The following is a 25,805-nucleotide window of genomic DNA, read 5'->3' as shown; positions in this document are numbered from 1 at the left end:
TGTTCCTTTTATAGGACTGTTCTTTGGGAATGTGAAGGTGCTGAAATAACAGACGTGACTGAGGATTGGGCTACTCATTCGCTCGGCCAGGCTGACTTCACTTCTGTTCAGCTCTGGGTTAAGACACTTGCAAGGATGGAGAACGTAGAGGTGTTCACTTCAGAAGGAAAAGGACGGGGGCTTAAATCGGTCAGGGATGTTTGGGCTGGAGATGTCATCTTTGCGGAGCCCGCTTATGCTGCTGTAGTTTTTGACAAGTAAGTAATTTTTTTTTTTTTGCAATGGGTCCAGATGTAAAGACTTGGTCCCAGTCATTCTGATAATCCATTAGGGTGGGTAGCAGATTTTCTTTGCAAAATAAATCACTACTAGTCTTCGTAATAGGGTTTTCTATTTAGACCTAGAGTACTGCTAGTCAAACATTTTAATCCAATATCCATCTCAGCTGCAAAATCAACATTTTCTTTCAATTACTATGCGTAAATTCTACCCCACTGTCATTGCTTTTTATATAGCACCAACATATTTAGTTGTACTGTACAGAGATTGGAGTCACATGGTGCTCCCATTCTAACCTTCCTACTGTATGTATGACACACACTATGGCTGATTTCCTAGGAAGTCAATGACCTATGGTATGTTTTTGGTTGAAGCTGGAGGAGATCCACTGGGCATGGGGGAATCCATACGGACTCCACACAGGTCTTATTGGTTCTGATAGTGTGAGAAATAGGTGATGCATATCCATTTTCCAAATTATGGTGATCATTCCTGAATGCAAAATTTAATGAGTAAATTAGATTCGCTAGACGGTTTTATGTAAGAGAAGCAAAGCAGACTTGTAGTAAATGTAGGGTAGTGGAAAGGTTAATTGTAAGTTATGGGTCAGAGGAGATATTGCCTCGTGGTCTTCAGTCTGTTCTTAGCGGTCCCATAGAAGATGAGGGTCCCTGCATACTAGAACTGCACCCTGATCTCCCTGTGTTATCCAAAATCTGCTGTTAGTCTTATGTGTAAATGACCTTTCATATGGGACAGTTATGAATAATAAAAGTGCTTTTGTATAGCACCAACTGATTCCAAAGGACTTTGCATAGTTTCTCAGTTTGGGGGTACTATTACACCAAGCAATTTTTCGACGACTAACGATTAACGATAAACTATCTTAAACGACCGCTAAGGCAAACGACCCGAAATCGTTTGCCCGATTACATGGAACGATGATCGTTATTTATGATCGTTCTTGCGGTCGTTTAGTCGTCGGTATTGCGTACATTTCAGCTGCGAATTCTCATTCCACCGAACAATGTGCGAACGATGTGCGAACGATCAAACGATAAAAATAGGTCCGGATCCTATTAAACCATCAACGATTTCTCGTTGGTCGTTTAATCGTTGCCTGCTATTACATGAAACGATTATCGTTCAAATCCGAACGATTTAACGATTTTTCGAACGATAATTGCTCCGTGTAATACCAGCCTGAGTCCCTGTTCCCATTAGGGCTCACAATCTAAATTCACCTCTCTGTATGTTTTGGGTAGGGGCGGAACCCCACCTAAATACGGAGCCACCATGGGAGGAAACCCATGCTAACCACTGAGCCACCGTGCTGCCCCTAGGAATGCTCATTCCCAATAATTAGTACAATGGTCGTGTAGCCAGATCTGTATCTCTTTTACAAACACACAGGAGATAAAGGGGAGCTGTGGAGAACAGGAGATGCCTTATTCTAGCTTGAAAAGTATCTGCTGCGCATCAATGGGAAATTCAGGAGTGGCAGGAGACTCAGGAGGCGCCCATTCCTACGTCTAGTTACAACAGTGCCCACCATGCACCACCATCTGTGCAGTTCAGGAGTGGCAGGAGATGAGACTGGGGAGGCACCCATTCCTACGTCTAGTTACAACAGTGCCCACCATGCACCACCATCTGTGCAGTTCAGGAGTGGCAGGAGATGAGACTCAGGAGGCGCCCATTCCTACGTCTAGTGCCCACCATGCACCACCATCTGTGCAGTTCAGGAGTGGCAGGAGATGAGACTGGGGAGGCACCCATTCCTACATCTAGTGCCCACCATGCACCACCATCTGTGCCTTTCAGGAGTGGCAGGAGATGAGACTCAGGAGGCGCCCATTCCTACGTCTAGTTACAACAGTGCCCACCATGCACCACCATCTGTGCCTTTCAGGAGTGGCAGGAGATGAGACTCAGGAGGCGCCCATTCCTACATCTAGTGCCCACCATGCACCACCATCAGTTCAGTTCAGGAGTGGACAGGACCTAGGATGTGGCTGTTTCTGGGCATATACTGTGCAGGCGCCAGGATTCTGCCCTGTTCTGCCTGGGGCTAGATGCTCATCTTACCTCATGGTAAATGTAACCCTGATTCTGAGGGAACCCGTGCAAACAAAATGAGAACTCCCCAATGTGTGTAAGATGGGGATTAGAACCCCTTGTGGCTGAAGAGCTGATCGTCTGTGGTTATGGTACTGATGTTATGTTATTGGTGACAGAAGTTGCTGACGTGTACACAGTGCTGGGTCCTCCACAGCCTGTTCAATGGCTTTCTGCCTTTATTAATAGAGGATTTCCCAAGTGGGAAACCCCTCCACAAAGTCTGAGAAAGAACTTGGTTATCCTACTTGGGCCATTGCTTTAATAATTCACAATAATGAATCTGATGTATTATAGACAGTTCTATTAGTGCTTTTTATGCTGTGTCTGCCCACAAGAGCAATCACATAGTATGGCAGGTTTGGAAGGATCCAGGCTGGAACCTTCTGTTCCTATGGCCTTATTTTCTCGCTGTCTAGTTGCGGTACCACTGAAGTTCACCTCAGACATGTGAATACCTTCAGGTCACATAAAGTCTCTAGTCCCACAGATCTGCAGACAGTGCCCAATGTTACTGAGTAGTCTATTATGGTATATGTCCATTAATATCTGGTCAGATGCCAGTGCATTAGTTATCTACCCTGTGACCTTGTACGTTGTGCTATGAAGATGACATGGAAACTCTATACCTTATACGCTACTTGACTCGATTATATTGTAATGGACTGTTCCCACCATCTTATGGTTGTGTGTTGCAGATATATTTTGGAATACTGTAAAAAATAAACCATAGGTTCCATAGACCAAGCAGATATCTTACTACTAAAGGGGATATCCAGCACTATAAAAACATGGCCACTTTCTTCCAGGGACAGCACCACTATTGTGACAAGACAAGAGTGGTGCTGTCTCTGAAAGAAAGTGGCCACGTTTTTTTTTGTAGTGCTGGATAACCCCTTTAAATGGTTATCACCAATTGTCCTGGCTTCAGAAAATAGTGTAGTCCTTTGCTTTTCAGTGTGGTGTTGTCTTAGCAAGTCCCATCCCTCCCGAGACCTATAATCCAGTGCTGTGTCATGAGGATTGGCTTCATCTTGTCTCTGATCTCAAGCCCTTCCTCCCTGTGTGATGTCACAACCTGTTACCAACCTCTACAGCAGGGGTCCTCAACTGGCGGACCGCGGTCCGAACCCGGACCGCGGAGGCCAGCTGTCCGGTCCCCTGGTCAGACCTCCTAACCGCCCCAGATCCGTTCCGGGACGGATTGGATCCGGGGCGGTTAGTTGGTCCCGCTCCCCACCGCACTGCCTCCCGTCCTATAGGTGTACTGTCCTTAGATGTCAATACGCCTGTGGGGCTGGGGGCAGTGTCGGTCCGCCCCCCGGCTGATACGCGCTCTTTGGGGACATCCTGGGGATTCCCCAGCAGAGCGCGCACCACAGACCTCAGTGTACGCCGTCAGCCTGCTCTACCGGAAGTACAGGCCGGCAGTGTACACTGAGGTCACTGATGCGCGCTCTGCTAGGGAATCCCCGGGACGTCCCCAGAGAGCGCGTATCAGCCGGGGGCTGGACCGACAGGAGAAGAGAAGAAGACAGGCACAGCGGGGAACGAGGTGCTAGGTGAGTTGTGGTTTGTTTGTTTTTTTTCTGTCTGGGGGCCATCTATAAGAGGAGAGCGCACAGGGGGGCTATATACTACAGGGGGAGAGCACAGGGGGGCTATATACTACAGGGGGAGAGCACAGGGGGCTATTTACTACTGGGGGGAGATCACAGGGGGCTATATACTACTGGGGGGAGAGCACAGGGGGCTATATACTACAGGGGGGGAGATCACAGAGGGGCTATATACTACTGTGGGAAAGCACAGGGGGGCTATATACTACTGGGGGAGCTCACAGGGGGCTATATACTACAGGGGGAGAGCACAGGGGGGCTATATACTACATGGGGAGCTCACAGGGAGGCTATATACTACTGGGGGGAGAGCACAGGGGGCCTATATACTACTGGGGGGAGAGCACAGGGGGCCTATATACTACTGGGGGGAGAACACAGGGGGCCTATATACTACTGGGGGGAGAGCACAGGGGGCCTATATACTACAGGGGGAGAGCACAGGGGGCTATATACTACTGGGGGGGAGATCACAGGGGGGCTATATACTACAGGGGCAGAGCACAGGGGGGCTATATACTACTGGGGGGAGCTCACAAGGGGCTATATACTACTGGGGGAGAGCACAGGGGGGCTATATACTACTGGGGGGAGCTCACAGGGGGCTATATACTACAGGGGGAGAGCACAGGGGGGCTATATACTATTGGGGGAGCTTACAGGGGGGCTATATACTCCTTGGGGAGAGCACAGGGGGGCTATATACTACAGGGGGAGAGCACAGGGGGGATATATACTACTGGGGGGAGCTCACAGGTGGGCTATATATTACAGGGGGAGAGCACAGGGGGGCTATATACTATTGGGGGGAGCTCACAGGGGGGCTATATACTACAGGGGGAGCACAGGGGGGCTATATACTACTGGGGGGAGCTCACAGGGGTGCTATATACTACTGAAGGGAGCTCACAGGGGGGCTATATACTACTGAAGGGAGCTCATTGGGGGCTATATACTACAGGGGGAGAGCACAGGGGGGCTATATACTACTGGGGGGAGCTCGCAGGGGGCTATATACTACATGGGGAGAGTGCACAGGGGGGCTATATACTACTGGGGGAGCAACAGGGGGCTATACACTACTGGGGGAGAGCGCACAGGGGGGCTATACACTACTGGGGGAGCAACAGGGGGCTATATACTACCAGGGCAGTCAGCCCCCTTTGTACCTAATATCAAAGGCCTGGTGAGAGAGAAAAAATGCCAGTTTTCCCGCTAATAAGCAGCAATTCTGTATGTAAATAGGTGAACGTTTGTGAAAAGTAACAAAACACGTTTCCTACCGATGTTCAGCTCGGACCTTCACCTGACTATAGACCCCGGTAAGTGGACCTTCGCTAAAAGTTGTTGAGTACCCCTGCTCTATAGTCTACATCACCATACCCCTGTCATTTATATATATATATATATATATATATATATATATATATATATATATATATATATATATATATAGTTATTGGGACATTTAGGAAAGGTGTGTTTACAGCATGCTGTCTTGTGCTGAACCATACCACAGGCAGAGGAGAAGACTGGTTGTTGGGAGAAACAATTTACTGTGTAAAGAATTGTTTTGCAATGACTTTTGGCGTAGAACTGGTAGGAGTGCGAGGGAAGTAAACAGGGTGAGAGGGCTGTGATAAAGTGCTGAGGGAAAGCAATGTATTCTGGGAATTGTAATGCTGAGCAACTGTTCCACTAGGAAGTACGGTAATTTCTGACCCACAAAGCCTGACATCAGAGTACCCCTTTAAGGCCTCATGTACATGGCAGAGCTATATGGCGGCACACAGGGTCTCATGTGACATTTTAAGGGCCATCTTGCGCTTCCTTACTATGCTGTATCTGGTGCCATATGTGGAGATATTCCCAAAAGGCAAGTAAGCATCCAAGTACAAAAAACTGAATAAGAGCACCATGTGACAGGAGGTAAAACAAATAGATTTGTTATGGAGATGGTTAGAGGGGAGTTGGAAATATGTGTCCTTTAATAAAGCTGTCAGAGGTTCATTCACTCCGAAGCCAGACTGTCTGTGTTTGACTTTACAAAAATCCAGGCAAGACGTCTTCCAAGCCTCAGCGATGGTCTGTTTAGCATCCAAATGTGAGAAGAGATTAAATCCCTGTTGTGTCACGGGACTTGTTACGCCTCCATGTAACCCGACTGAACATTACAACTTCTAGTACTAGTTTTGCATATTGGCCTCAGAGATTTGTATTGCAGACTACATCACCTTTACAGGGGGGTTATCAAATACCCTTTAAGGGGAGGACCTTCACCAAAGTTTTCTGGGCGCATTCCAACAAAAAGGGATTGTTCAAAGTGGAGGACCTCTTTAAGGGGGTATTCCCATCTAGACAAGTTATTCCCTATCCACAGTTTCGACAGAATAGGGCATAACTAAGGGATTGCAGGGGTCCGACTGCTGGGGCTACATTGGTGCATAGAGAATGAATGGAGCGGCAGTGCACTGGCTTAGCTATTCAGCTAGGATTTCGAGTTTGCGTAGGACCCCAACCGTCAGGGTTGGGTAATGCCCTATTCAGTGAATATTGTGAATAGGGCATAACTTATCCAGATGGGACTACCCCTTTAAGCTATATATCAGTGAAGACTATGACAGTTATGTCACATGGTGGCACTATGTACTTTACCATGGCATACTCCATTGTTACATGAAACTTAATTATTGGTTTGAAATGGTGGCACGTCTAGTTGTGTTATACAACTCTGTTTGGCATACAATATACATACATGAATGTCAGATTCCAATATGGATTATAGAGGGTACAAGCTGGACTACTTTACCAACTAAGGGCCCTTGGTCACATAGGTAGACCTAAAAAAGGTGGTGTAAATGACATTTTGTTATATAAATTCATACTTCATTGTGAATGGCTGCACATATGATCATTGGATCATTAAGGGTAAGCCACTGCCAGACAGCTCTGCCGGTGGCTTATCTCCCCAAGAACAAAGGTGTTAGGCAGTAAAATCCATCCACCTGACCCTCAATCTCTATCTATGGCATCTGTCGTTGGAGTCTTGGGAGAGCGCTATACACTTTATTCTGACAGCCTAACCTGGCTCACATAGGTGTAAAGGGCTGCATCAAGATCACTATTTGCGGCTGTCATTATCAAAAGACGGCTGTCTGAAAAGACTAACACAAAATCCCATTGTGGGAACATGGTCTTACTATGTAAGGAAATTCCTTGAAGTTTTGTAGTCAGCTTTTCACTAGTTGTTTCAGTTATCTCTTATCTCTTTAGCCGAGTGTCCTGTTCTGGCTCCTACTATGTAAGGAAATTCCTGGGAGTCAAGTAGTAAGCGTTTTACTAGTAGTTTTACTTTCTTATCACTTATGTCAGGGTAGAATTGACATTCCCTGGGAGTACGACAGGGCTGTATTATTTCCTGACAGCTGTGCACTCACTGTCAGTCGGCTGCCATGATCAGCTGGGAAGGTGATAACAGGCAGGGGTCCCTATTACTTGCCATGTACAGCTGTGCTTTGTTTGAATAGGGGCTTATAGATCAGTGTCAGACCCTAATGACCCTAAAAAAAAAAAGATACAACTAAATCTTCTTTCTGGACCTGGCACATAACATTGTTCATAGCCTAGTATTAAAGCTAAATTATTAAAACATGGCAGCGCCTTAAAGTGGTTTCACTGCCATTGACACATCAACAGTGAACAGCCCTGTACCTGATAAGCAAGGAAGTAAGGAATCACAGACCTTGCACCAGTGAAGCGCTCCATTCAGTCAGCTGATCTGAGCTGTTAGTAATTGGGCAAAAAAAAATTCCTCGTAAACCCCTTTAATTAAAAGGAATAATTGCTGGCAGAATACTTTAAATAGGTTTCGTGGTTCCTTTGGTCAGTAGAGATTGTAACTAAGGCCTGGTTCACACGCTGTATGACAGTCCGTTCTGTGACCAAGCCGTGTCACAGATCATCCCTGCAATACTGGACGGATTTATGGTTAATTGGGATACGGGTGCATCCATGTGTGCCCGCATCCCAATTTACCATAGCACACAATGGAAAGTACGTCCGGAGCCGCTCTTTCCATTAAGTGACCTGGCAGTTCTGTGCGGCCGCTATTCAAAAACTGACATGTCAGTTCTCATTGCGGCCGCTAAGGATTTTTCTATTAATCATGGCCGTTGTGTGAACTTAGCCTAAGAGTGCAACTCAAGCATGCTTGAGTCCGATCGCTTTTGAAATTTGATTGACGGTGGCTGAAGAAGTTGGATGCAGCCCTTGGGAGTCCTGAAAAACATGGATACAGCATACTCAAGTTGCAATTATTTCTAGTTGTTAGTAAGATCAAACAGGAATCACTCACTTTGATGTTCCAGAATAACGTATGAGATCTCCTCCGACAGATGAGTTGATAAAACTATTCCGTGACGGATGAGACACAAGGTACAAGGAAATAAAGGACATTTCAAGAAAAGACAATAATCGAAGACAAGTAACCAGAGGAGAAAGTGTTGTTGGCATTATGGATCTATATAGAGTATAATCTTCTAATTTGTCTTTCCAGCCTTACACATTGTGTGTGTCATTCATGCTTCAAGAGGCAAGAGAAGCTGCAGCGCTGTGGTCAGTGTAAATTCGCCCACTACTGTGACCGCACCTGTCAGAAGGATGCCTGGGTGGACCACAAACATGAGTGCGCCGCCATCAAGAAACTCGGCAAAGCTCCCAATGACAACATCAGGTAAACATTGTCTTTCTATTAAAATCGTGTGGTCCACAATAGTTATACATAATGATGTGGCCTTCTCATTGTCTCCTGGGTATGATTTTCCTCTATTTCCTCTATCTATTGGTGAGGTCTAGAGTCAGCTCCACTATAATTTGACTATGTGATCTGGTGTACCACATGGACAGAGGTGGTAATTGGATCAATTACTAGAGACCATATCCAACCAATTCTTGTGGAGAATATAATCCTCATGGAGCTATAAGGAACATCTGCCAGATGCAGCTCCATATGGAGACTTGTCTTATGCTTCGGCCTGTCTGAACCTACTCTTAAGTTTTCCATACACATTAGAAATGTGGCAGCCAAACCCTTAGATTTCTGACTAATGTGTATGGTGGCCGCCCAACTCTCTCATACACATTCAATAGCTAAAAACTGGTCAACAGCCAACAGCTATTGCTTTAACTATCCCTCCTGCCCTAACACAAGTGTTCTCAATAGGTAATGGGCTGCTTCCAGATACTAGAAGGATCAGGCAAGTTGAAATGTGTCTTTTTCCGCTAACCTCTGCGGAAGAGTCAGGACAGCTCAATACACATTAGATGGCTTCGTCAAAATCAGAGGGTTTAGTTGTTGGAGACGCATTGCCTAGATCTCATAACTAAAGTACTTTTAAAGACAACAAGGCTTAATGGGTTTCAGTATTCCATTAACATTTCTGTTGGTTGATTCCCTTTGTATTTTCCAGAATAAAGGAGTCCAATGTTAGAAAAAAGTTGGCCTGACCTGAATTTAGCATTAACGGCCAACTATCTAATACATAATGGGTCCTACTGATTTTTCCCAACAGATGAGGGAGATGTTGAGGGAGAGAAGGATAGGACACGTTGGATTTGAACTGCTCAGTCCTTTTGGTCTCAGAGAGATAAGCCACCTCCAGAGAATCCTTTAGACAATTTACCTCGACATTGAGAACATATGAATGCTCAGCTGAGTAAAACATTTGAGTGTATAGGGAGGTTTAAAAATTTGGGGAATTACTCCATAGTTTACTTTGTCCTGACCAACTGTTGGTCTTGGTGGAGACACAGTGGTTTGAGGTCATTGGGGCTTTATAGAATTCAATGTCCCATTAATGTTTATTGTGACTCCTCTTGTTCCAGAAGAATTTGATGAGTGGAGTAGAGATCGGATATCATGTTCTCCTATTAGTTCACATTTGTTCTGTTTAGTGATGACTGTCCTAGTTCAGCGTGGTCTTGCTATCTCTCCCGAGTATTTCTATTTTAGCTGGTCCTGATTATATTCCCTAAATAATCAATAATATCTGTGATGTATCCAGGCTTGCGGCTAGAATCATGTGGAGGATAGAGAGGGAAGGAAGTGGCCTGACAGAAGGATGTCTACTCTCCGTTGATGATCTGCAAAACCACCTAGAGGATTTTGAAGCGGAGGAGAAGAATGGACTGATGGAAGATGTTCAGACCTTTCTGGATTATTGGCCCAGTCAGAATAAACAGTTTGGCATGCAGTATGTCTCACACATCTTCGGAGTGGTAAGTCTTTATTGTATTGTCTATCTCGGAACTGAACTAGACCTATGTGTGAACCTGTGCAACGACCAGAAGAGCCATTATACAAGAACGCTCTCAGTATAGGCATCTTTGCGTTGGGACCTGTTCAAGATCTCTTGTACATGACCATGTTATGTATTTGGGTGCTACATACCCTTAGTATGGAGCCCATAGATGTGCCTTAGAATTTATGTGTAGAGAAGCGAAGTAAGAAAAGAGTGGCTTGCACCCTCACCTGCCATATGATGGAAGTGTTCCCACTCCCCAGTAGAGTATGTTGTGTTTCTTGTAGGCACCATATAGTGTACAAGCGTATCTGTATTGTAGAAGTGTATGTCCTTAATGTGCTGGCATACTAGGTCTGATTCACTTTCTGATTCACTTTCTGACCACCATTTACTCCTTTACCACTATAGTATGGTAGAACATGGATCTTTCTGTCAGTCACACACAGAGCCAGTCATTTTAATACCTGTGATGCAAAATCCTCAATTGCATTGGGTCAGAATTCACTACCCATAAAGTTAACCTAAAGAATAGTTAACCCAGTTTGGGTTGTTATCAGTATCTAGGTATAGAACCCTAAAGAACAATACAACAACCTGAATAGAGTTGAGCAAATTTCGAGCATGCATAGGTTTGTCCAAACCCTAACATGCAGCATTTCATTAGTGGTGGCTGCTGAAGTTGGATGCAGGAGTCATAGAAAACATGGATACAGTCTATGGCCTATGGCTGTATCCATGTTTTCCAGGACTCCCTAGGGCTGCATCCAACTTCTTCAGCCACCGGTATTCAAATGTTGCCCGCTTGGGTTTGGACAAACTTGTGTGTACTTAAAGTTTGCTCAACTCTAATCCTGTTACGTAAGTGTATAGAAGGGAGTATATAGGTCTAGGTCTCTATTTTGTCTTGAATTATTGCCATTGGATTCTCTAAGTGTTGGCATTGGGTGTTTGGCACCTGCAACAACTTTTTAAGGCCGGAATGGTTGGTGGCGATGTCATTAGCATAGACGTTTTTACTATGTGGTATCAGGTCACAAATTTACTCACTGACGGTTTCCTTTTTTTGTGTCTTTCCATCCGCCCCCCCCCCCCCTGTTTTTTTTATATGGAAAGATAAGCTGTAATGGATTTACTTTAAGCGATCAAAGAGGTCTTCAAGCTGTCGGAGTTGGAATTTTCCCAAATCTCTGTCTCGTAAACCATGATTGCTGGCCCAACTGCACGGTGATATTCAACAATGGCAAGTAAGTAGATTTCCTGTTGTATGACATTGTAGATGTGGCTCCGGAATTTCCGAATGGCTCTGAAGAATTCCACAATCATTGTGATGAATAGAAATAAAATAATTCAAGGAATTCCATGCTTTATTACAGACGAGTAATTGAGTAATATTCGCAAGAACTATAGAGCAGATACTAGAGCATCAAACCACTGTATTAGGGAGTCTGCATTACATAACGCTATACACCCAACAACTGGATGATAGTAGATTGACACCTAAGCTTGGAATCTACCCAAATGAAGACTAAGGGTATGTGCAGACTACGGAATCCCGACCGAACACCCATTGCGGGTTCTGCAGCTTACACCCGCTGGCGGACTCTGGCGGCCACGCGTATCTCTGCTGCTCCAGTAGACTTCATTCTATGGTTTGCAAGATTCTGCCATCCACTCGAAGAATGAGTAGGTTCATTTTTTGGGCGGATGGCGCAATCTGGCAAACCACAGAATGAAGCCTATGGAAGCAGTGGAGATGCGCGAGTCCGGATCGGGTGTGAGCTGCAGAGTCCGCGTCGGGTGTTCCATCAGGATTTCGTAGTTTTTCCTATCCATTTTTTTCCATCTGGTTTTGCAAAAAAAGGATGGAAAAACGTATGCATTTGTGTGCATCCATTTTGATCTGTTTTTCCATTGACCTTTATTATGAATAAAAACGAATCAAAACGGATCCGTTTTTTTTTTTTTACGGACACAAAAAAGTAGTCGACCTCATTTTTGTGTCCGTATAAAAAAAAAAACAACCGTTTTGATCCGTTTTTGGAAATTACGGATCAAAAAGGATGCACACAAAAGCATACGTTTTTCCATCAGTTTTTTGCAAAAACGGATTGAAAAAACGTAGTGTGAACCCAGCCTAAAAAAGTGAATCACCTAATCCACGCTCATTACAGTTTGGTACGTGGAAGGGGATGTTCTAGTTTTGCTTTCGAGACTTTAACAGTGCAAAGACGCTTATTATGGGAACTATGGGGGAGATTTATCAAACATAGTGTAAAGGGAAACGGGCTCAGTTGCCCCTAGCAACCAATCAGATTCCACCTCTCATTTTCCAAAGAGTCTGTGAGGAATGAAAGGTGGAATCTGATTGGTTGCTAGGGGCAACTGAGTCAGTGTCACTTTACACCATGTTTGATAAATCTTCCCCATATTCTTGGATTGGAAAATAGCCCCAATACACATAAATATGCCAGCGTCATCCAGAGTATTACTTTATCATACAATTCTTGCCAGAAGAGAGTACAGTGAGGCGAAAGTATGTCCTGTAATACTATCACACCTATCATTAGCCGCTTCTTCTTGGCTTGTCCATTGCTAGGAGCTGTGACATATGAATATCTGTTCCTCTCCATTAGTGAATTAGTTAAGCGCACAGAGGTAAAGCCAATTTATGAGGCGCTCTTATCCCTTGACATTTATATGACATTTCATTCATAGAGGTGTCACCGCCCCCGCTTAACCTAGATGCACTATCTGAGACGTGACCCATGATACACGAGTGATAGGAGATGGCAGGTGAGGAGAGCTTAAAGGGGTTATCCAGCGCTACAAAAACATGCCCACTTTTCCCCCTCTCTTGTCTCCAGTTCAGGTGTGATTTTCAAATAAGCTTCATTTACTTCAATGGAACTGAGTTTAAAACCCTACCCAATCTGAAGACAAGATGGGGGGAAAAGTGGCCATGTTTTTGTAGCGCTGGATGACCCCTTTAAATCTTAGCTATGATTTTGCACATAATTTTTCCTCTGAAGTTCACATGTAGTGTTGGGTAATTCTTCCGCTGTTACAGGCTATGTATCAATTTAATTGTTAGATGGGGATTTACTATATATAAAGTGGAACCATGGCTATAAAGCCCCATACGACACCCAGTACATAGTGAAATTGTGCTCGTCTTTTTGCCCAAACTGGAAATTGATACATAGCCCCCATTTATATTGTGATCCCACCATCTCCCACCCTTTTGATGGAATTTCTTGTACCCATTGTAGACTCTTGTTTTGTTTTTCAGTCATGAGGCTGTAAAATCAATGTATCATACACAGATGAGGTGGGTCGGTGTCACAAGCATCATTGTGAAATCCCTCACTCCTCCCCCCTTCTTGTTTCTCATAGAATCAGTAACCCACACAATGTCTCCACTCCCATATCCCATTGAATTCTGCCAGTATGCTCCTCCACGTATAACAACACAATGTATGAGACCTCCATTTAACATTGACCACCCCGCTCTAATCTCATCCTCTGTTCTATGTATTCCACCTCCACCTCAATGAATACTTGGTGCACAGTGACCTATGCCCTATGTGGTCCTCTGAAAGCATGGAGCATTGTCTATATTAGGCACCTCTAGTCATTTGGTTCAGACCGACTAATCATGTCTAACAAGAATAAAAATACTAAAGTCTGGGAGAGTCTTTTTCTACATATTAATGATGCCAAATTTAACAGCTGGATTCGGTGTAAATTCTTAAAAGGACCAATTGTGGCCAATGTTAATTAGTTATATTCGGAATATCGATGAATACAGTCTCCCAGACAAGATTATGGTGGGTTTGGATGTTTAATCCTCAGATCAAGAGGGAGTATGAGTGATGACTAAACCTGCTGGGGATAAAGGACAGAAATGGCTGCACATCGCACCCATGGTTGACATGAAAGCTTACATTAAAAACCAACATCAGAAGTTAGTATATAATTTGATCAAACCATATTGCCTCATGTACCACATGCAGGTCTCTGATACACATGAGTCCCTAACCAAGCAACACTGTGCCGGTCAGTGGGCGCAAACCCCATAAAGCGCGCGCAAGCAGGAAGGGAGACCATGGAATGGCCCTGCAACCCCAATGTCACAGGACCAAACCCCAAGGGCCCCCTGAACCCCGCAGGCACTGCCGGTGGAGAAAGCGGCCACCAAGCAACACAAGTGGGAACAAGCTCCTGCATTGCTCCTGCAGGTAGAATGTGTGTCAGAGACCTGCACATGGTACATGAGGCAATATGGTTTGATCAGATTATATGCTAACTTGGTTGGATGTTGGTATTTAGTGTAGTTGAACAAGCTTTCGTGCAATGTGAAGCCATTTCTGTCCTTTAGGATTGTGTCTAGTTTTGTAAAACTGTCCTTGAATGACTTCTATGGTCATGGTGAATGCTGCTGTAAATGCATCCTATCAATTGGTCCATCCAACTAGTGGCGCCAGTGTCCAGCCCAAGTAGAATGATCCCATCCTAAGCAGATAATATGGAAGATGTAATAGGGCTTCGTGGAGTCAAGTCCTCAAAGTTTTTTTTTTGACTGACTTTATTCTAAATGTTTTGTATTTTTTCCATTTTTCCTGGGTCCTTTATTTGGCATCATAAAGGAATAGTTTCAGGAGACCACTTAACATATAATGCAAATTGACTTCTAAAAGAATGATTATTTATATTTTCCAGTCTGGACAGCTGAGATCATGTTGTGGTGTATGGAGAGGTCATTTTTCCTATGTACGGTTGACCTTTTAAAAGACATCAGAGATACTGTATATTGGGGCTTACTTTACCCAGATAATGCTAATGTTGCTTCTTACTATAAAGCAATTTGTATTTAGGGTTTAGTGGTCCTTTGCATGCATGGTTCCTGGAAACACTAGACATGAGTATGTATATTAGTTCGGGCCTATGAGGACAGCAGTGGAGGCAGCCATACTATATATAGACCATGTGCACCAGCAGAAGCGGAACTAGACACTGTCGGAGCCTAATGCAAAACCGGTTACCAGTCCCTACCTACCATGTACCATTTATGATACTGGTATCTTTCTTTGTATTGGAAGGGGGTGGGGGGGCATAGGCTTTGTCAGGTAAAATGGCTCAGGTGAGACAGCTACCTCTGCACCCTGTATAGCTGAGCCACTGTGCACCAATCATAACTAAAGATTGGCATGCTGTATGTTATCAGGGATCATTGCCTCCATATCAGAGTTTCTAAGAACCCTGATGTTTCTTGGAACCTGGTTAAGGGTTCCTCAGAAGTGGTATCTTTGACCGAAGAGATAGTGAAAAGATTTCAGCTTGTTCTTAGATACTTGGCATGGGTTCAGACAAAGCAGTCAACAAATATTGGTCACAACATAGACAATAAATTCTTTACTCAGCAAAACACCAAGCTTCTTTAAGTAAGAGGTTCCCAGGAGCCTTCCATACTGGTAGAGAGCTTTCCGGGAATCTTCCATACTGGTAAAAAGCTCTTCCATACTGGTAGAGAACTTTCCGGGAATCTTCCATACTGGTAAAAAGCTCTTCCTTACTGGTAGAGAGCTTCTCGGGAGTCTTTCATACTGGTAGAGAGCTTTCCGGGAGTCTTTTTTCTTCTAGTAGAGAGCTTCCAGGGAGTCTTTCATACTGGTAGAGAGCTTTCCGGGAGTCTTTTTTCTTCTAGTAGAGAGCTTCTCGGGAGTCTTTCATACTGGTAGAGAGCTTTCCGGGAGTCTTTTTTCTTCTAGTAGAGAGCTTCCAGGGAGTCTTCTTTACTGGTAAAAAGTTGGGTACTGCTGTTCTAGACAATTTATCGGGATGCCTCCACTGATTGTAAATGGAACATTGCACTATGCATGTACTTTCCTTCATTTACTAGTTGTTTCAATAGATGTAGGCTGGGAGGGTCAAAAAGTCACCAGTGACCAGTGTCCCCTCCATGCCACAGAGATAAGGACCTCATTAAACATCTCCTTGATTCACAACCCCTTCAGTCTCATATTCATACCCCAAGCCTGATTCACACCCCCAGACTCATATTTACACCCTAAGCCCAATTCTCCTCTGCTCAGCCTTACACACTTTGAGACTGATTCACACCTCTCAGCCTCATATTCACTCCCCAAGTCTAATTCAGCCCTCTCCCTCAGCCTTACACACTTTGAGACTGATTCACACCTCTCAGCCTCATATTCACTCCCCAAGTCTAATTCAGCCCTCCCCCTCAGCCTTACACACTCTGAGACTGATTCACACCTCTCAGCCTCATATTCACTCCCCAAGCCTAATTCAGCCCTCCCCCTCAGCCTTACACATTCTGAGACTGATTCACACCTCTCAGCCTCATATTCACTCCCCAAGCCTAATTCAGCCCTCCTCCTCAGCCTTACACACTTGGAGACTGATTTACACCCCTAAGCCTCATATTCTCATACCCCTAAGCTTGATTCACACCCACTTAGCCTCATTTTGACATCCCCCTCAAACCTGATTTTAATTCATGTCCCCTCAGCCTCATTTCCAACCCCCCAGAGCCTCATATTGATACTCCTTGAGCCTATCATTCAAAACCCTTTTAAAAATAATACCAAATCCTTAACCAACCAATAATCAAATAATCAACCAAATCCTTATATCTAAGGAAGAGGACAGCATAACAAAAAAACAAAACAAAACACTGGAACAAGGGCATCTGAGGCTACAAAGTGCTATACCAAACTCGAATTTTTCAATACTGGCCACAGATCCTCTTTAAAGAGACTGTCAGCAGGTTTATACTGTCCTATCTCAGTAGCACAAACCAGTGACAGAGAAACTGAGCAGAATGATGTATCACTTACCTTGTTCTGTTCAGCTAATTCAGAGATACCGCTCCGAATCCACTGATCCACCCTGGAGGGCCTACTCTAGTGATATTCATTTGAAGGGGCAGGCCAGCCGGGGAATTTTGATGCAGCTGCCCCCAGTGCACCAAAAGGCATAGGGAATCATTAGAGCGGAACCTGCTGATATGTCTCAGCCACTATTTACCTCTTTAGTGCAGAGCTGTAAGTTATATTCCTGTGAGGTCCGGTATAGTTCCATTCTCCGCTAATTGCTTATATGCTAATGAGTAGAGATGAGCGAACGGGGTTCAGGTTTGAGTCGATCCGAACCCGAACGTTCGGTATTTGATTAGCGGGGGCTGCTGAACTTGGATAAAGCTCTAAAGTTGTCTGGAAAACATGGATACAGCCAATGACTATATCCATGTTTACCACATAGCCTTAGGGCTTTATCCAAGTTCAGCAGCCACCGCATCTCTACTAATGAGCAGTCCCAGAGCATTTGGGGCGTTCCCCATGCTCCTGGAGCACCCGCTCGGCCTGCCTAGCCTGCCTCCTCCCGTCCTGCCCCACTATGCATATTCATATATGCATAGCTAGGCCGCTTGTAGCGGCCAGATTCCTGCACATACGCTGTTACAAGCGGCCTAGCTATGCATATATGAATATGCATAGTGGGCAGGCGGGAGGAGGCAGGCTAGGGGGGGCCGAGCGGGTGCTCCAGGTGCATGGGAAACGCCCCAAATGCCCTGGGACCGCTCATTAGCATATTATCAATTAGCGGAAAGTGGAACTATACCGGACCGGACAGGAATATAACTTACAGCTCTGGACTCATGAGGTAAATAGCGGCTGAGACATATCAGCAGGTTCACTGGCCCGAACCTGCTGATAGTGCCGCTTTAAATCAGATGGTGCCAGAAAGTACCAGTGCCAAAAGAATTATTATTTTTTTTTACTGAACTACCCCTTTATTAATCATTTTTCGTTGGAGTACCCCTTTAAGCTTCCCTGCTGCAAAGTCATTATGGAGAGTGTTGACCATAAAACAAAACACCAGAAGTTAGAAGTGAAATGTAGATAGAATACTATAAGTGTGGCATATTTTGCCCATCAGTAATCTGTTGTATTGAAGGAACGTATTTTTACACGCAGAATTAACATAATAATAATAATAATAAATAAAATAATAACAACTATAATACAATGATAACATGTTGTTTTAATTTTTTTTATAAAATAACTTTTTTATAAAATAATGGAATAGTAAATCGAGTACTAATTCTCTGTTTTTCTTTTGGCTCATCCTCTATTTTTCCAATCTGTCCTGAAATAACCTGAGAATGAATGCACTTTTTTTTATTATCATATGCTGAATATTTTTCGACAATGGTTCATTCTTGAAAAAAATAAATAAATAAATTGTGAAAGCCACAAAAGAAAATATTCATTTCACAGATGTTCTAACCTATGCAGTGACATGTAGATGATGACTGGGATGATCATGGTTTGGTCACGTCGATGATGCATGAATATCAAAGCATCAAACTAATACTCATACATATAACTATAACCTTGGTGCATGGCCGGGTAAGCTCTGACACTCAATCGGATGTTATAAAAGGTCTGGGATCAGACAGCTGGAGTGTCAAACCTTCCCCGATCTGCACTGGAGTCCCCTCAGAACTTTGTATTGAAATACTTATTGATTGTCTGCTTATCCAATGACAGAATTGAGCTCCGAGCCCTCGGCAAGATCAACAAAGGGGAGGAGCTTAGCGTGTCCTATGTCGACTTCCTCAATCTCAGCGAAGAGAGAAGAAAACAGCTGAAGAAACAGTATTATTTTGATTGCACGTGTGAACACTGCACAAAGGGGATCAAGGATGATCTGTTACTGGCTGCGAAAGACGGTGAGGAAAAGGTAAGAAAGCAATCTTAAAGGGGTTGTTCAGCAATAAAAAAAAACATTATTTCAAATCAACTGGTGCCAGTCAGGGCAGCAGGAGAGGTTTTCTATAGGGATTTGCTACTGCTCTGGACAGTTCTTGTCATTGACAGAGGTGGCAGCAGAGAGCACTGTGTCAGACTGGAAACAATACACCACTTTCTGCAGGACAAACAGCAGCTCATAAGTACTGGAAGACCTGAGATTTTTTAAATTGAATTGACAAATGTGTATTGGGGTACTCCAGAAAAAAATGTTTTTAATCAAATGGTGCCAGAAAGTACACGAGATTTGCAATTTACGTCTATTAAAAAATTTCAAGTCTTCCAATACTTGTCACCTGCGGTATGTCCTGCAGGAAGTGGTGTATTCTTTCCGGTCTGGACAGCAGAAAAGGTTTTTTTATGGGAATTGTAACTTTCTGACACCACTTCATTTGAAATATTTTTTTTTTTACTAGCTACCCCTTCAATAGTTGTTTGAGTTCTTTCTTTACAGTGTAAATAAATTGTGAAAGAATTAATCTAAAAGATGAGCTCCTTGTCTAAGCTGGCTTCCCGGAGACATTAGCATAGATTCTCTGCTCCCTTTTATATACATGTTCACGTATGTTATTGGATTTTACAGCCTGCAGAAAATGTGGTGAAAGAAGTCATTCAATTCTCAAAGAGTACCCTGGAGAAAATCGACAAAGCACGGGCTGAAGGATCCTACCATGAGGTGTGTACATTTCTCCTTATCCCGACAATTGTTATCTCCCTTACAATTTCATGGGAATTTTCCTAAAATTTTGTAAGGTCCGCATCATAGTCCATGAAATATGTTTTGGAAGTTTTCTAGAATCATGCAGTGGGTGATCATGGTATCACTCAGTATAAGGCTATGTTTACACAACGTAAAAAATGGAGAAAATGGAGATTTTGATTTAACTGACTGCAATGGCAATGCACACATTGTATTCAATAATGGACGTTTTTTGTCGCGGACAAAAAACATGGTTATTGTTTTCGGGCGTCTTTTGCAAACAGCAGACTTTTTTATTAGTTGTTCACACAGTTTTTCTTTTCTCACCGTTCTTTCTCCGTTTTAACTATTAAATTCAATGGACTTTTCAATTAAGACACACCCAAAGAGCAATAAGTAACCCCAAACTAAAATAGTGTACCAGCAGCCGTCATTGAACTAAGGGGAGGCCAGGCTGCTCAATGACGTCTGTTATTTTAGACTCAAAATAACGGACGTTATTTTAAACTGAGCTGAAAAAATGTTGTGTGAACATAGCCTATAGCCGAAGAGCTGTCACCCCCGGAACCTTCACCTTCTCATACTCATAAGCCCCTGTTGTTGACACATACTTTTGCCATAGTTGTTGGGTACTCAAAAGATATGGGTTCCTTTTTGTTATACAATGTCTAAACATTTGATGATGAAAACTCTAAGGGCCACATGTATCATCCGGCGAACGGATGATTTTCGGCGGAAAGTGCCGATTTGCGTATTTTTTTATTCGCAAATGCCCGATTTGCGAATGAAATATTTGCAAATCGGCACTTTCCGCCGAGTACGCCAGGGGGGCGGAAAGGGGGCGTGTAGTGGGCGGAACGGAGGGCGCGGACTCAGAGTCCGCGCGATTTACCATCCGTTCCGCCCAAATGTACGCCGAAAACCTACTCCAGTTCTCAGCTGGCGTAGGTTTTCGGCGGTGCGCACCAGCGCGCACGGGATTTATGTAGAGGCAGTCCGCCTCTACATAAATCTCCGTAGCGCCGGAGCTGCGGGGGCATTTATAAGTCTGCCGTAAAAAACGCCGGACTTAATAAATGCCACCCTAAGGGCGTTTTTTACGCCGGACTTATAAATGCCCCCGCAGCTCCGGCGCTACGGAGATTTATGTAGAGACGGACTGCCTTTTCGGCGTACATTTGGGCGGAACGGATGGTAAATCGCGCGGACTCTGAGTCCGCCCACTACACGCCCCCTTTCCGCCCCCCTGGCGTACTCGGCGGAAAGTGCCGATGTGCGAATATTTTATTCGCAAATCGGCCATTTGCGAATAAAAAAATACGCAAATCGGCACTTTCCGCCGAAAATCATCCGTTCGCCGGATGATACATGTGGCCCTAAGTGTCCTATTACATGGGCCTATTACATGGCCGATGATTGTTGAGCAAGGGCTGCTCGGATATCGTTAGTGATATCCTTGCAACACTTGTCCAAACAGTTAATACTTAACCTGTCCACACTCCCAGTAAAGTATTAACTGTTCGGCAGTGATTTTAGGTCTGGGCCCAATGATCAACCAATGATCGTTTCATCTGTAGATTGTTGTCTCTATTACACGCAGCGATAATTGGCCTAATTGGCCCGATTAGTGATATCCTTGCAACACTTGTCCAAACAGTTAATACTTAACCTGTCCACACTCCCAGTAAAGTATTAACTGTTCGGCAGTGATTTTAGGTCTGGGCCCAATGATCAACCAATGATCGTTTCATCTGTAGATTGTTGTCTCTATTACACGCAGCGATAATTGGCCTAATTGGCCCGATTCGGCTGATTATTGCTCCGTGTAATAGGGTCCTTAGAATGATCCTTAGATGGGGCTAAGTTATTTGATCAATGACTTTCTTAGCGTTACTTGGTTCTTCCATCCAATATGTTGACAATTTATTCTTGCAGCAAGGAATAGCAGGGGCACTCACCGATTGTAGCAAAGCTTCTAGTGCTCATCCGCCAACTTCATGTGTTGCTTGATGGTGGAATAAAGAGATTTATACTTTGCTACAATAGGTGAGTGCCCCTGCTATTCCTTGCTGCAAGACTTTGTTGCCGATACTGTCCTCTTTGTATGGGGAGCACCTCCAGTAGCTACTGTTCCAGGCGGTACACGATACACCTATATAAGGCTCAGTTCAGACGTATGGGAGAGCTGAGGTCTATTCTTATGTGAGCGTTGACAATTTATACTTTTCCCAATTTGGTGACAGGTGGTGAAACTTTGTCGTGAATGTCTAAAGAGGCAGGAACCCGTCTTGGGGGACACCAATATTTTCATGCTGCAGATCCTGAGCATAGCCTCCGAGGTGCTGTCCTACCTCCAGTTGTTTGAGGAAGCTGCCGAGATGGCCAAGAAAATGGTGGATGGTTATCTGTAAGTAGTGAAAGCTGACTAAAAATACTAGAACTTGGAAGGCAATAAATTGGCGCCGTGTGCGGGAATCGGGGCCACGGTTTAAAAAAAGGACAGCAGCACCAGCATCCCTGTGCCAGGGCCGGTCTATTCATATAAAAATCTCAAAGCGATGAAGCTGATGGTGCATTCGCTGTAATTTCTATTGAGTATATACATCGAGATGTTTTTTCTAATAAGCTATCTATCTCCAACAGGAAAATATACCATCCAAATAATGCCCAGCTTGGGATGGCAATAATGAGAGCTGGAGTCACACACTGGCATGCCGGGCTCATTGAAGTTGGCCACGGGATGATCTGTAAGGCTTTTGCCATCCTTCTTATTACCCATGGACCCACTCACCCCATTACCAAAGATCTGGAGGTGAGTCCATTACTAAGCCATATAGAAATTACAGATGGAGGAGAAAATACATGTTATATAGTAGTTGCATTCATGTACATAGAAGGCAGTATTATGGGAATTATATTGAACATAGGAGGCGGTAATATAGTAGTTATAGTCTCATATATGGGGGAAAATCATAGCGCCTACTCCAAGTTTATGTGGGCCCTTGGGCAACAGCCTTGGCGGGCAGCAGAAACCACGGACACTGAATGTAATTACAGCAGGTCTCCTGCACCTTAAACCTTTGCATTACACAAGTCAAAATCAGTGGGTAAAGCCTGTGAGAATAGCTGGTGTGTTTGGGTATAATACCATCAGTGTGGATCACCTTGCAATATAGGTTTTAGTTGTATCATGTGGATGAGATTTGTTAAAATTTCACCCCTGACATTACCACCATATAGTAATTGAATAAAATTCCATACTATGATGAGTTCAATATTCCTCATCATATATTCTACACATTCTCTGCAGATCATACAAATGATCAAAATGTCTTATATCCAGGGATTCACAGGTGTTGCCCCCATATAGTAGTTATGCCTCTCTGTACCCCCATATAGTAGTTAGGCCTCTCTGTGTCCCTAAATAACAGTTAGGTCACTGTGCTCTTATGACACCATGCACCAACACTATAAATAATATGGTGTGAGGAGCCTTGTGCCCACTTTTCTGTTTTAAAAGTTTAGTACTGTACTGTAAGGATTAAATTGTACATTTTTCAAGGAAACATACAGACACAGTGGTTAGCTATGGGTGGATGCTGCAACCAATTAAACACATGCATATTACCACATATGGGAAAAAACTTCTCAATTCTTAACCAGCCTGGCAGAACGGATTGTGGTTGAGAATAAAGATACCACTGTAGTTATATTTCTATGCATAGGGGGCAGTATTATAGTAGTTATATTCTTGTATATAGGAGCAGTATTATAGTAGTTATATTCTTGTATATAGGAGCAGTATTATAGTAGTTATGATCTTGTATATAGGAGCAGTATTATAGTAGTTATATGCTTGTATATAGGGAGCAGTATTATAGTAGTTATATCCGTGTATATAAGGGGCAGTATTATAGTAGTTATATTCTTGTATATAGGAGCAGTATTATAGTAGTTATGATCTTGTATATAGGAGCAGTATTATAGTAGTTATATGCTTGTATATAGGGAGCAGTATTATAGTAGTTATATCCGTGTATATAAGGGGCAGTATTATAGTAGTTATATTCTTGTACATAGGGGGCAGTATTATAGTCGTTCTAAGGTATTTATTGCTTGTGCATATTTAGGAGCAGTAACATCTCTATTGTCTTTCTGTAGATGATGCGTGGTCAGACAGAAATGGAGTTGAGGATGTTCCAGGAGAATGAATTTGTGTATTACAAGATGAGAGAAGCTGCTCTGTCAAACAAACCTTTCCAGGTTATGGAGGAGCCAAGCGCTGAAGCCCCACCAACCGTCTTTCATAAGAAACCATAGGCAGCCATGACCCTTTATCCAATTCTTCCATCCCCGACCAGCGCCCAGCAGTGTCCGGCCCACAGTGCAGATCCCGGAGGAGTCTATCACAATGAGAACGTACATCTATATATATATAGGCTTGATCTGCTTGGAGTGTTACATGATATCTAAAGCCATTGTCTGTAAATGATGAATTGACCTTCTCAATGCTCAATAAAGACTGTGTATTAATTTCTAGTCTCAGAAATGTATCCCCTCTATATAATATGGTGGTATCTTATAGAGAGGCAAACCGGACATTTGCCTAGGAACACCTAGAACAATTCATTCCGTCATCATATGTGTATTAGATATCTCTCTTGTCTCTATATCCTGTCATTGATATAACACATCAGCAGACACAGGGCCAGCCTTAGGCTGGATAGGGCCCTAGGCGTGACATCACAGACTTGTCCAGTTAAGTGAGTCTGTGACATCACTTCCCAATCCTGGACGCATCACACAGCAGGGATCAATGTTCTATGATACTGGAGTCAATATATAATATACTCTTATAAACGGCAATGTTAAAATATTTTAAAAGGGATACTCCAGAGACAAAAATGTTAAATCAACTGATGTTCCAGTACTTATCAGCTTCTGTATGCCATGTAGGAAGTGGTGTGTTCTTTCCAGTCTGCTGCCACCTCAGTCCATGTCAGGAACTGTCCATAGAATCAGCAAATCTCCATAGAAAACCTCTCCTGCTTTGGACAGTTCCTGACATGGACAGAGGTGGCAGCAGAGAGCGCTGTGTTACACTGGAAATAATATACCACTTCCTGCAGGACATACAGCAGCTGATAAGTACTAGTGTAAGGTCCGAATTCTTTAAAAAGAAGTAATTTACAAATTTATATAACTTTCTGATGACAGTTGATTTGATTTTGATTTGATCACTTTAAGGTGACTGTACACTTTCAACAGCTTTCACTTTTAAAGAAATAATGCAGGTTAAATTAAAGAGAATGAGGTAACATGTATGAATACAAAGCAAGAGGAATACAAGTAACAAAGGAAATAATAGCTAGGTATTCCAGGTGAAGAAGAAGAGGGGAATTAAAGGGATACGACAGTGATTTTTATTTTTCTTTTAAATCAACTGGTGCCAGAAAGTGTCAGAGATTTTTAAGTTGCTTCTATTAAAAAAATCTTGTCTTCCTGTACATATCCGCTTCTGTATGTCATAAACATAGACATAGATATGTAAGACATACAACAGCTGATAAGTACTGGAAGGCTAGAGATTTTTTAATAGAAGTAAATTACAAATCTCTGGCACTTTCTGACACCAGCTGATTTAAAAGATTTTTTTTTTGCTGGAGTTGCCCTTTAAGTCCACTGTGCTGATTTGGAAAGTGCATGTAATTACTGACTCTGCCAGCAGGTGGCAGGATATCACCTTGGCTTGCTTTATTCTAAGCAGATAGTTATGTAGCCTGCTGTGCTTACCAAGTAGGTAAATGTTGGTGCCCAGGCAATAAGACTCCACATGGTTTCTTCTAAAGTTCTATAGGGTTCAGATACGGGACACGTCCCCCAGGTGTTGGTGTGTTGTATTATGGACCCTATATGGTACATTTACATTGATTATAACATAGATATTATC

At 43.4% G+C, this 25,805-nt stretch overlaps 1 protein-coding gene across 2 annotated transcripts; it reads left to right on the top strand.

Moving 5' to 3' along the window:
- On the top strand, nucleotides 1-24,394 carry SMYD1 (SET and MYND domain containing 1). Of its 2 annotated transcripts, XM_069977223.1 has the most exons (10): nucleotides 1-257; nucleotides 8,572-8,748; nucleotides 10,079-10,292; nucleotides 11,432-11,562; nucleotides 13,608-13,646; nucleotides 18,895-19,087; nucleotides 19,739-19,831; nucleotides 22,099-22,262; nucleotides 22,499-22,667; nucleotides 24,017-24,394. In XM_069977223.1, the coding sequence occupies exons 1-10, from the start codon at nucleotides 136-138 to the stop codon at nucleotides 24,173-24,175; spliced, it is 1,461 nt and encodes a 486-aa protein (XP_069833324.1). In that variant the 5' UTR covers nucleotides 1-135; the 3' UTR covers nucleotides 24,176-24,394. The 2 variants fall into 2 exon arrangements, with proteins under 2 accessions (XP_069833324.1, XP_069833325.1); XM_069977224.1 differs by lacking the exon at nucleotides 13,608-13,646 and having other exon boundaries at nucleotides 5-257.
- The last annotated feature ends 1,411 nt before the right edge of the window (nucleotides 24,395-25,805 follow it).

This window comes from Dendropsophus ebraccatus, chromosome 7 (genome assembly GCF_027789765.1).
Source record: "Dendropsophus ebraccatus isolate aDenEbr1 chromosome 7, aDenEbr1.pat, whole genome shotgun sequence".
NCBI classification, from domain to species: domain Eukaryota; kingdom Metazoa; phylum Chordata; class Amphibia; order Anura; family Hylidae; genus Dendropsophus; species Dendropsophus ebraccatus.
This window is presented reverse-complemented; position numbering and strand designations above follow the sequence as displayed.